Source organism: Panthera uncia (genome assembly GCF_023721935.1).
Source record: "Panthera uncia isolate 11264 chromosome B2 unlocalized genomic scaffold, Puncia_PCG_1.0 HiC_scaffold_24, whole genome shotgun sequence".
In the NCBI taxonomy this organism is placed as follows: Eukaryota; Metazoa; Chordata; class Mammalia; order Carnivora; family Felidae; genus Panthera; species Panthera uncia.
The window spans coordinates 59,937,353-59,950,206 of NW_026057580.1; the positions used below are offsets into that span (position 1 = coordinate 59,937,353).

Below are 12,854 nucleotides of genomic sequence, written 5' to 3' on the forward strand. Positions count from 1 at the left end.
ATAGTTTTTAATTACTATTTAAGCCACTTGTATTTTATTGAAAAAGCCTCAAAACATTCTCAAATAATAGGAAATCTATTAAAATACTTTACCTGTAATTAATTGTGCTCTAGACTTTTCTTGGTATCACGTTCATGTAAAAGAAACATCAGAACGTTCATATGGCAGGAAGCAAAGTATCACATAAGGGGGTAGAAGACTTGGCCTCTGTCTCCTTCGGGCTGGTTATCATGTGTCAGTGGAATGATGGAGAAATAGCATCCCCAGCCCTAAGACCATACATGGGCTACTGGAGCCACCCTTGACTGAAATGAATGGTCTGTTTTATGCAACCACCATTTAGACAATGTTTTCTTTCACTTATGTTTTAATTACATAAGGAAAGCAGAATGAAGTAAGGTAAAGTTCTGGAGTAAACCTTCCTGGGTTCAATTTTCATCTCCATCACTTATTGCTTGTGCCACTGAGTTACTTAACCTCTCTGAGTCTCACTCTCCTCATTAATGAAGTGAAGCATATTGATATTTCCTTCAGTGATGGTCTCTCTTCAGACTTCAGTGATAATCTGAGCTTGGTTCAGTGTCTGTTACATGGTGATTCAATAAATGCTTGTCATTTTTATGATTATGTAAAGAATTTACAGTTTCAAAGCACAAAAGGAAAATCAAGAAGCCTCTATATGTGCTTTGCTATAATGCTGTACAATGAGGAAGATTCTTGGTGTCTATCCCATTTGAGGCATATACTAGTATCCCATAAATGTAGATTAAATTCAAATAAAGTAGGTAAAAACAATTTTACTTTTAGAAAAAAAAAAAAACGTTAAAACAATTATTTACAAAATCATGTTGGAAAATATCTGATAAATGCTATAATATTAATGGTGATGATACTTGGGGCAACTTTGTCAAAAAAAGTTTTTTGAAATACAAACAACATTTCTATTGAATTAATAATATATTGTGCAAGTTTGTCAAATTGGCTAAGGTTGACAATTTCTAGAATACACCAAAGTATATCAAAAATCCCTGAAAAAAAAAAACATGTCAGGTGCTGTGAACTACCTGGAAATTTATTTCTGTTTGACCTAAATTACTAATTATAGATTTAAAAAGTACTTTGGATTCCAAAATCAAATTATTCAAGATATGTTTTTTATATGTTTTTAAGTGACAGAAAACTAAAAAATCTCCTATTTGGGTTTTCTTTTCCCTTGAACATTAAAAATGTAATCTGTACTTTTTGGGATGCCTGGGTGGCTCAGTAGGTTAAGCTCAGGTCATGATCTCGCGGTCTATGGGTTCAAGCCCCACATCAGGCTCTGTGCTGTCAGCTCAGAACCTGGAACCTGCTTCAGATTCTGTCTCTCCCTCACTCTCTCTGCCCCTCCCCTGCTCACACTCTGTCTCCTCTCTCAAAAATAGACATTAAAAAAATGTAATCTGTACTTTTAAATTTCTTGCTTTATTTTAACAAAGTGGAGACCAAAGAAGTCCTTCTTAAGATGTTCTAAATTGAGAAATCATTTTCTAGTATCTAGTGAAAATCAGACCCATTACTTGTTAGTGTGTATATATGTAAGCTTTTATTGCTAGGCTCCTAAAGTGTGTGTATGTGTGTGTTATCTGTTCCAACAGAATCTAGAGCTCAAATGGTTCTTATTTCTTTACAGTTCCATCTTCTAGTTGACAGTCTGTTTTATCCTATGGACTTATCATGCAATGAATAATCCAGACTCAAACTGCATATTGGTAACTATATTTTAAACCAAAAAAAATCCTCACATAATAAATACATTTTATGCACATTAACTTCGAATTTACTTCAGAAAGCTATTTACAATATAAATAATTATAAATGGGAACACTTTGCAAGATATCATTAACATAGCTAATATTTTCTACTTTACATTCCAAAGCAAAAGTTCAAATTACAGATTTATACTACGATGTCACTAAAAACTATACATTGCAAGATGGTACTTGAAATATTGGCAATCAGTATCTTCTTTCACAAATATAAGCCTTTTTATAGCATGTCAGTCAAAAAACAAACATAAAATATTTTATCTTTTTTTGAAGTGCCTACTCGTACATTTCATTTTTCTTTTTGAAATAATTCCCTTTGGAAAAAAACGGAAAAAAAGTTACAGTACTTCTAAAACTTTTTCCACGCCAATTTCATTTCTTTTGAAATGTAAACACATCAGGGTTGTTGGGTGTAAATTCAACTGTGATTAAATGTGTTCCAGATCAGCAAACTAGGACAAACTCTCCACTATGTAGGTGTATGAAAGCAAAGTCCCATGCAGCAAAATTGCAATAAATAAAATTATAAGTGTTTGGTTTGAAATTATCAGGATTTCTCATGTGAACCATCAGTTTTTAAGGAGCACAGTAGAACAGAATCTTGTTACTTGCTTTACAGTTGTGTGTGTATGTATGTGCGTGTACACACACATACATACACACATACATACTCACACGTATGGCCTTTCTGCATACAGTGCTAGAGAAGGAACTCTGAACAAATCCCCATTTGGATATGAGCACAGTATCACGTTTTAAGTTGAGCGCTACCCATACAACTTTTATGCACAAGAAATGAGCACCACATGGAAATTTCCCCCAAGAGTATTTTCTATGTAACATACCCTTTACATGTGTCCATAGTTGTTCTGTTGTTCATTTAAAGTTTAGAACGATAATTTATCTGCAATGCATGTCCCAATGAGAACAAACCAATAGATTTGCTGTCTTAGAGTCAAATTCCTACTCACAAAAACACATTTACATTAAAATTGAATCACTTATTTGGAGAGCCATAGGATTCACATTCTTTGTTAAATCATTCAGAAAATAGAATGTATATCTATGTTCTATGCTTTGAGTTGAACTGGGGAACCAAATCTGGACATTCAAACTTTTTAAATCAAAGAAAGTATATTAAAGTGTAAGCTAGTCCACTGGGAAAACTAAGTGACCCCCCCAAATAGCCAAATCCTCAATTTTCCAAATATCAGCATTCACTCTGTCACATCCAAATACTACTAGTACTAATAGAATTGTACTGACTATCTTAGTAATGTCCTACTCTTGAAAGAGAGAGAGCTATAAAATAACATATCTGTATTCAGAATGTCTCTTCAGCTGTAGTGTCTTCTATCAAACTTATTTGGTCTAGGTCTTGGGGGGTAAAAAGCCTTTCATTTTATTTTAAAATAGCTATGCATATTTTCCAAATGACCTTTTATTGAATAGATCCTTATCCCTCATTTAAAAAAGAAAAGAAAATGGAGCATATTATCCTTTTCTGGACGATCCCATTAAAGCTCATTTTAAGTGGGATTCTCTGCCCAAAGGCAGCATGTGGCAGCAGGGTGTAGAGAGAATTAAGAATAGTACCCGATGGAAGTATTCTAGCCCTATAAAATATAATCAAGAGAGAATAAGTGGGTTTTCTGTATAAACACTGAAGGCAAGCAAATCATTTATTGCATCCTGTCTCATTTTGAATGTCACATCAGCACTGTGTCATATTATCCTGGATCAGACAATTACAGCTTAGAAAAGCTAAGCCCATTATATTCAGCACAGTATGTCACAAGACTTGTGAAACTGAAGTACGCTGAATTGTCCGACCTGTAGTGATTATAACATTAATATCATGCATCTAAAAATAACACATCACATCTGTATATTCTCAAAGGTTTTAATGGAATTTTCTCAAGAAACATTGGGAAAATATTTATTTATTTCTTTGGTCATCCAAATTTTCAAATTGGGTATGACAGGTACGTAAAATGGGCAATAAAGATATTCTTACTACTCCTAGAAAGCAAGAACTTTGTATCCTCTAATGGAATTGCTACATATGATACTAATAATTGGATATAGCACATTTTTATGAATCCCAAAGGTGGTATAAAAATCAGACTTCTCTGTTTCAATCTAGTATCATGATTCTCAACATTTAGCAAAGTTATGGAAATCAAGGATTGGAACTAAAGCCAATTTAACTTTAAGTTATTGGGAACATATGCATTTTACATCCCATATCTTAAGAAGACACAGATGCCATCTTCATTATGAGGAAATATGTTATTGGACAGAACAAGATAATGTAGATTATAAATAAATTTTAACACATTTTTGTGTATATTAAAAAGGTACTTTGTCATAAACTGTCTCATCTTATTTTGAGGTCATTTTGTAATAATTATGCCACATTGCAAAAAAGGTAAGCTATATAATATTATGGGCCTATAAGGCATTATATGTAATGTAATAAATCTGCTACTATAAAGTTATTGACCTGTAAACTAAATAAATGCTTTGTATTTAAAACTGGGCCAAATTTTTTAATTAAGATCTAATGTAGTTAATTTTGTCTTCACTTAAAAATATGGGTCATATCATTTTAAAGAGCGTTATTCCTTCTGATTACCCCCATTTGTAAAGTTCATAATTTATTTTTCATCACTTAACTATATCATTTTAAAATTTAAGTGAAATCTCTTTAATGACATTCTTTCACATCAGTTCATTTCCCTTGATTCTTAAGGTTCTATTTATTTTATAGCATCTGTCTCTGACATTTTTGGTAGAATGTATATCCATCAATAAAACCCATGTGTATAGATTTCCTTTCCAAAATACACCATATTCTTCAGATACCTGTGTCTTTGAACCATTTACCCATCTACAGAATTCTCCAAACACGTTAGCATTCCTACTTCATGCTTCAAATTGAACAAAAATGTATTTTATGTAATCCAGGGTTTTTTCATAAATATTTGTCTCAAAATCACTGAACACTTTTGCTTCTATGGCCCAAAATGTCATTTTTATTGTTCTTTGAAGTTTTTTTTTGACAGTATATATGATAACCACTAACTTTCTCACTTGTGAGAAACTTTTTCCATTTAGAAGACAAATGTTGCTATGTCATACCCAAGAAATACTTACTCAATTTCATGTAGACTCTTTTCTTCTATACAAACATCCCGGTCTTCTTCTCTCCAATTATCATCATTCAGATTGTCACCTACCCATAAACTGTCAAATAACTGTATTAAATGATGAACATAGAGTACTAATCCCTGAGTGGTCAATGTCATGTTCTGCCTTCAAAATTATAAGTCAGTTTCTTCCAATACATTCCCCTCCTTGCATATGGCAAGAGTTTGAGACATGGGACGCCCAGGAAATACTACCTATGAAATTTCTCTAATCACTTGTGTCACTTTGCTTTGATTCCTAGAGAACAGCGCATTAAATAAATCTTACTTTTTTTCTGCTCCCTCATCAGTTTCTACCGTCTACATTTTGGCTGAACCAGAAAGTTGATCACAGCTATACATGCTTAAAAGAGCCCCTGTACCTGCTGAAGTTACAAAGCACCTAGACCTCTGTATGAGGGCAGAAAAGCCAGAGTGATCAGTCTTGACAACTGACAGCACAGAGTTAACTGGTTAACAAGTATACTTCTGCTGCACCAACGATCCACAAAACCATGAAACATCAGAATAGCCATACAGACAAAGAAAGTAGGGCCCAGGCATCAATATTCCCCAAATGGGTTACAGGCAGTGTCAGAACTGGAACCCAGAGATCTTGCATTCCAGTCTGCTGGTCTTTCTACCGTATCACACGAACTTAACACCAAGCTTGTTGTTTTTGCCATTTACAAACAATAAGGAAAATGAGCGCTTTGCATGTTCCTTCAATCGAAGTATACTCGTGCACTTTTAACCACTTGTCTATCAGCCCATGCTTTTATCTGAGGCTCTTTCCTGAGGCTCTCCACATGTTGTCACATTTGCACATCTGTGCTTTGAAATGTTTTTTAAACACTTACACCGCTGCTATGTAGCACTTCACTGACTTCCCTTACTTATTTTCTGTAGTGATCAACCTTTTTTTTCTTGGTGAATTGGTTTGAGGATTTTATTCGGTTGGTTTCATAAGCCTCAAATATGTTGATTACATATTCTGAGCCTTAAGTTGTTGTGTTGAGATATCATTTCATTTCTTATGCCTCTGGCCTTTCCATCTTTAGTAAACTATTTCCAGTTAGGCACACTAGGTTTTTGAAGTGTGTCCCAACATCTCGGTGCTTTTACTTAGAAAACCCTCACTGCTATGTCAGTGTGATCCTGTTCCTTGTCTAACTCAAAAGTAAGGTGAAAAATCACCACTTCCTGATTGCTTATAATGGATACCAGGTGGAAACTCATTCTTGTACCATATCCAGAACGATTTCCCTAATTTATGCCTGAACCAAATGAGCTGGCTGGTCAAAACCACAATTAAGAAACCGGTTTACAAGATGTATCTCTCTCTTTCTCAGTTATTTTAGGAAGGAAATTTCTTGAATACACTTAATGTGCTAAGGTTAAGAAAACTTACCCGTTTGGGTTGTATTTAAGGTGTATAGTCTATATTTCTGCATGCAAAGTGTGCACAGCAGTCTGTGGATCGTGGTTGGTCTGTGTGTATGAGGTTTACTGGATCCTCACTATGCCATGCTGTCCTCCACCAGTCTTTCATGTGGTGTATATGCTCACTTAATCTACAAGAGTACTTTTCAATTCAAAATTTATGTATTCTGGCTCCCATATAATTAGAGGGGCAATTTATGTATTCACTTTAGCTCCATTATCTGTGTGTAACCCTGAACGCAAGTGCTCTTTTCTTTGATTTCACAGGAACACATGTCAAATACCCAGTAACTTAAATTATCCTCTCTAACCATCTGTGGCATAGTAAATGCTAGTAATGGGGTATTAAACTATAAATATGTTTCAGAGATCCTTAAAGAACAAAATATTTTAGAAAAACATCAGCTTCCATTGGTTATTATAACAGATGTTCCCTTGTGTCCTTGTGCTGGGTCTGGCTGCATCCTTAGATGGGAAGTTACATCAAAGTGTGAGCCATTACAGCCCAAGGAATAGTTTCTAATGGTTTCAGTGTCATATAAGTGCTCCAGGGCATATCCAGTTAATGTGTAAGCATGCTTATCGAAATACTGCCGGTGAGAACCAAAGCAGTTTGGAGAGACAGCGGGATGGTCTCCCGCGGTCTGATGTGGAGACATTTCCGAATGTAGATAGTCTTTAGCTAGGATCAAACTGGATTTTGAAATGCGATCCGAATTGGGACTACTTATTCGAGACAGTGCAGTGGGACTGTTGTCATAGTCATTTTCGTGGGGGCTCAGCATCTTTCCCTCTCTCTGCTGGATGTGGTCACATGGTGAAGTGTTGGCAAGAGCAGAGCCGTGGCAGACTTCCCCTGTTGGTGGGGGCTGTTGATAGTTTGCAAAACAGAGGGAGTGTTTTTTCCCAGCTCCATTAATGGAGGCCAGTTGGTCTGGGGGGGCTTTCCTTAGCTGCAATCTGTTCTCTTCTTCTTTAATCATTTGCTGGGTGGCTCTTATCAGAGTTTCAATTTTGCTAGGTTCATGTGGGCTACTTTGATACTGCTCAGTGCGATATCGGTCACCTGATTCGCTGGCAGATCCAGGGTCTGGAGAACTCACCACACTATCTTCATCCCAGTGACCTCGCCCTAGAAATTAGAAAAAGTAAAAAGTGGTCTCAAAATTCACCCCCCAAAATGCAAGGGCATTTTCTTTTTCCTATTAAAAGAAACCTTCATCTTTCATTTTAACTATATGCACCAATATTTGAAACAGACACAGGCTTTCATGACAAACAAAGCGTCAATCAATCGTCCTGGCATTCATAGTTTTCAGCGGCTTTTAAGTGGAGAGAAAGTTTATCACAAGTTTTTTTTTAGAAGGTGAACCTTTTTCATGGGTTGTGGATGTCAATTAGCAAAATGGTAGCGTGTTTATACTTCTCCATGTATGCATATCATTGGATATGCCTGACTGTAAAAAATAAAATTAAAATGCATAGCATTTGGTTTATGTTATTTTCTAAAGAAATGTTATGTTAAACTGATACTTAGAAAATGCTTTCCATTGGATTTGAGGAAGACAATGATATAGACTGGACTACTTTCTCAATTCTAAATAAATCATCTAAAATGTTAAAATTATTAAGTGTATCATAAGTAGAGTTACAATAAAGCTCTAATGCTAGTTTTATAACTATCTGAGGGTTAAATATATATATTCATATGTGTATGTATGGAGATATATGTGTATATATATATGTGTGTATATATATATATATATATATATATATACACACAAATATATCTTGTCCCAATCAAAAACATAAATATTTTTTTTCTCAAATCTAGAGGTATATATCTCAGCTTCACATATACTCATACAGTAACTCTGGTATCTTAGATTGTTTCTGAAATAAGGTGAAGAATAAATGCTAAGCAAAATAAGTCAGTCAGAGAAAGACAAGAATCATACGATTTCACTCATATGTGGAATTTAAGAAACAAAACAAAACAGAGGAACATAGGGAAAGAGAAGAAAAAAAAGATAAAAACAGAGAGGGAGACAAACCATAAGGGACTCTTAATACAGAGAACAAACCGAGTGTTGCTGGCAGGGTGTTGGGTGGGGACATGGGCTAAATGGGTGACGGGCAACAAGAAGGGCACTTGTTGGGATGAGCACTGGGTGTTAGATGGAAGTGACGAATCACTGGGTTCTACTCCTGAAACTAATACTACACTGTCTGTTAACTAACTTGAATTTAAATAAATAAATCTTTTTTAAAAAAATAAACAAACAAATAAATGTTTTAAATGTTAATAACAATCTGTTCTGAACCAAGGAGAGAGATCTAATATAGAGAAATAATGCATCCAAAATATATTCCATAAATTCCACTAGTCTCAAAGCATTCTGAAGTCAATATAAAAAGAGAGAAGAAAATCAGGAAGGGGCATACGAAAGCTGTAAACTGCTTAATGCAGCAGAGAAGCCCTGGATCACACTATTCATTGCTTTCCTTTTCCTTTTTCTTCTTATTTTATTTCTAATATTTTCTTCCAGACCATGTAGGTTAAGCCAGGATTTTCACTTCACTCCATTCTTTGGCAAGCAATTGCCCTTTGCCCTGGGTTTCCATTACCAGTCTACCATACTAGAGATACTCAAAGCAAGAGCAGAAAAATAAAAAAGCAAAAACAGAAACAAATTAAGATCCTTCACAGAAGACAGTCAGTGCCTGGGTGGTATCTGACAGGAGACTATAGGTGAGTACAACATTGTCTAACACATTTCTCATCCTAAAGACCCAGCAAGAAGAGTAACATCATTGTGTCAGGTCAGTCTAAAGGACACTGACTTGTAATGAAATAGGGAGGGTGTAAGAGACCTGCTTGGACCCACACTTGGAATGGACAGAAAGGGCTTTTCTTCACCAGTGAACTTTGAAATGAACAAAGAAGAGCATTACTGCCACTGCAGACTTCAACCATAGTGCCCATTTCTGTGTGCTCGTAAAACTGTGTCATAATCCCAAGGGGAAATTTTCCATGGGTTCTATCACTTCATCCTTTATTCATAGGGACCAATGGGTTGTCCTAATAATGGGGGAAAGGGGTGGTTATCAGTATTTAATGCCCAGAGGGCCAGGAAGGGTAAATCACCTGTGAAGTGAGTGACAGGCCATGAAGCAAAGCCTGGCCTCCCCAACAGTGGTGTCCTTATTGAGAAGCACTACTACACAAGCCCCAAAACTACCGAGGTCCACATCTGAAGCATCAGAGTACAGAAGAAACTAACATGCAAGAAATTTAAGTGCATACCAATTTCAAGTTCAACAGACTTCCTTAAAAATTGGCCTTAATTCCTACACTTTCTATGATACTTAAAATGGGAATCATTTTTACTCACCTGTCAAAAATAAATGCATTTGGCAAACATTACCAAAAATTAATACACTTCAAATGAGTGGCTCTGGTTTGTAAAACCCCCCTAGTGTGAGTTGGGTGTGTAATTTCAAAGGAGAAGACCACTGGGTGAGTCACTCCAGTGTCAAACCTAGAATATTAGAAACCTGCCCAGGGGCTCAAAGCTGCCAGCTCAGGAGTCACTTCAACTACCCTTACCGTGGATCCTGTGCACTGAAGCGATGTGAGGCATGCTGTTTTCATAGGCTTCTCTGCTTTCTGGGGAGGACTTGGTCAGGGGCAAGGCTGCACGAGAGCCCCACCAGGGCTCCCTCCCGGCCTGCGGCGTTCCCAGGAAGTACCTGCCTGCCTCACACCGGCCTCCCTCGCAGGCTTGGGTGTGGAAATGCCTCTCCTCCACCAGCCTGGAATGGTCCAGTGCAAAGCCATAGCAGAGAGAGCTGCGGTCAGAGAATTGTCTGTAGGCGCACGACGCGTCATGCTGAGATCCTGGCCTCTCCCCGGGGTCCAGGAGCTGCGGAGAGGCTGTGTCTGTCAGGGGACTTCCACCCCACTGGCTGTCGTGATCAGATTCAGATCTTTCCGTGTGAAATCCCGAATACTGAAACAAAAAGAGTGAGGAAAGTACATTTCAAAAAAAAAAAAATAGCCTTTTTACTCTGCAAGCACCACTAAGGTCACATTGGGCTTAAGGCACCAGGTTAAGCTCTATAAACTCTAGCACCACACTAGGCACCTCTGACTTGGAATCAGTTAAAGAGCCATAGTGCCTCAAAAGAAAATCCTTTTGGCTGCTGAAAGGAGGAGATGAAAATAATAATAACAAACAGGGGGGAACTAAATACCACTCACTGCTGGAAGTACTTCCTGTGAGTGACTTCACCTCGTTTTTTTAATATTAACCCTTTCATGAAGATATTGGTAACCCATTGCATGAATAGAGAAACTAAGGCCCAAAGAGAAAATGATTTGTTCAGGCCCAGGTTAGTGGGTGGCAGTCAAGATTGAAACCCAAGCTCTTCATCACTACTCAAATGGGAGTGCCAAAGGGAGAGTCCAAGAAAGCTCTATATTCTATTTCAATTTACTGTTCAGAATTTTTTTCTTAATTAAAAGACAAAATGAAAATAAGGTTTAAGTTCCAAAGTGCTGCACCCTCTTCACTCTTCATGCCAGACTTAGTGCTCTGAGGGCCATGCTTGATACACAATAGGATAGTTAATAAAGGCCTAACTAATTCAATGGCAAACATACTTTTAAAAAGCCTTGCCCATACAGACTGAGTCTATTCACTAGGATGTGCTTCTTGCTTCCTAAAGTAAACTTTCAAATATGCATAGGATCGTCAGGGCAAAACAGCCGCAGGCAATACTGTGCTGGGATCACACTGCTCACCTGTTGCCAGAGTGTGTGATCTGGTGTTGAAAGAAAACGTAAATGGTGTGACAGACCTCCCTGGGAGGTATGCTCAATTTGAAGTTCCTCATGAGCCACTAAAGAGTAATACGATTTCTACCAGTTTTTGCTTACTTATGCCAAACACAAATCTAGGTGCTGTGTAGAGATTACCTGCCAAGATCATAATAGATGCCATTTATTGAGAACTTACAGTGTGCCTGGCAATTGCTAACCATAGTACATACATTATATCATTGAATCCTCATAGCCTCCTGGACAGTAACATATCTCCATTTCCTCGATGGGGAAACTGCGTCACTGGGGAGTTTTAATAAGATGGTATGGCCACCCCACAGTCTATCTGGTCTCAAAGCCTGCACTCCAAACTACGATTTTACCCTTGAGAGAGGACACTGTCAAGGAGAGAAAAAAGGATCCAATGTTAGATTTCCAGAAAAGTGGCAGGAACCAAAATACAGTCTCAGGAACTAAAATATGAGTCCACTTACATGTTATTTCTTACCCCAGAAGAAAGAGGGATGGATGTGTGGTGCTGTGGGGGAGCCTAGGAGAAATTCAGGCAGCTCTGCTTGGGGCTCTTAGAGCCAGGGAGATGAGGTACAGAGGTTCCCCTGGGGGAAATCCAAAGTATGCTAATAACATAGCAAGTTCAGGAAAGAGTGCTACACAAATTCTAAGCTCAAGATATTTCTATTACCATATCTAATTATTATTTTAATTATTTTCCAAAGGTACACGTGGACTATCAGCATATTCCACCAAGAAAAAAAAACGTAAATGCAACTTCTCTCCCTGTAGAACCATAAGATGAGCACAACAAGGGATCCTGAGCGCCATTTCCCTACATCACACCTCCACCTGCCATCAGTCTTTTCTCCCCATGAATGCCAGCCTCTCTTTTTCTAAGACACCACATTCACTTTCAGCAAGTGAGGGTTGGCACACATCTCCTTACCGAGGGGGGATGAGAGTGCTCGACATTTGCCCTTTGGTAACACCATTTGTGCACTTACCTAGGAAAATTTCAGATCATCAGTGCTCTTCCAAGCCAGGAATTGCCCAGACTCTGCTTGTTTTGATAAAAGTATAAACCAGGTCTATTTCTGAAGTACTCCAGTCAAGACTTTTGAGCCTTGTTGAGAGGGGAAAAAGCTTTCCCTGAGTGTATATGGGGAAGTGCTATTGGCGCAGCAGAGAAGAACATTCTGTCCTTCTCTCACAAAGAAAATTCAACACAAGGCAACCCCGGCATACATGAGGTATACATTTCACGAGCACCCAAAGACGAATGTGATGGATAAGCCTCTTGTCAATAGTGAGGAAACCATGACAGCAGGCGCACTGCCCTTGAAGCAGGCAAAAGTTGGGTGGTTGAGTTAGACCAAGATCTCACACTGCTTTAGAGGCACAGAGGAAAAGCCTAACTGCAAACCTTTGTTTCTCAAGACCTGTATACTTGCACCTGTGTGCACCATCAAATCTCTGAGCCACATTCATCCCATTAAAATGAACTGCAGTAGGTGTCAACTCTGTGGAGAACACTACAGACCCATAAATTGATCTGAAAAATTTCAGGTGTTC

The 12,854-nt window shown here is 37.7% G+C and overlaps 1 protein-coding gene across 1 annotated transcript in view; it reads right to left on the reverse strand.

The window, feature by feature from the left end:
- Nucleotides 1-6,582: 6,582 nt before the first annotated feature.
- SIM1 (SIM bHLH transcription factor 1) overlaps nucleotides 6,583-12,854 on the reverse strand; it is a 64,623-nt gene continuing 58,351 nt past the window's right edge. The window contains exons 10-11 of the mRNA XM_049654057.1: nucleotides 10,053-10,455; nucleotides 6,583-7,574 (exon numbers count right to left, since the gene is read on the reverse strand). Of these exons, the coding sequence (XP_049510014.1) occupies nucleotides 6,844-7,574; nucleotides 10,053-10,455 (1,134 nt within the window). The 3' untranslated portion in view covers nucleotides 6,583-6,843. The remainder of the gene's footprint in view (nucleotides 7,575-10,052; nucleotides 10,456-12,854) is intronic.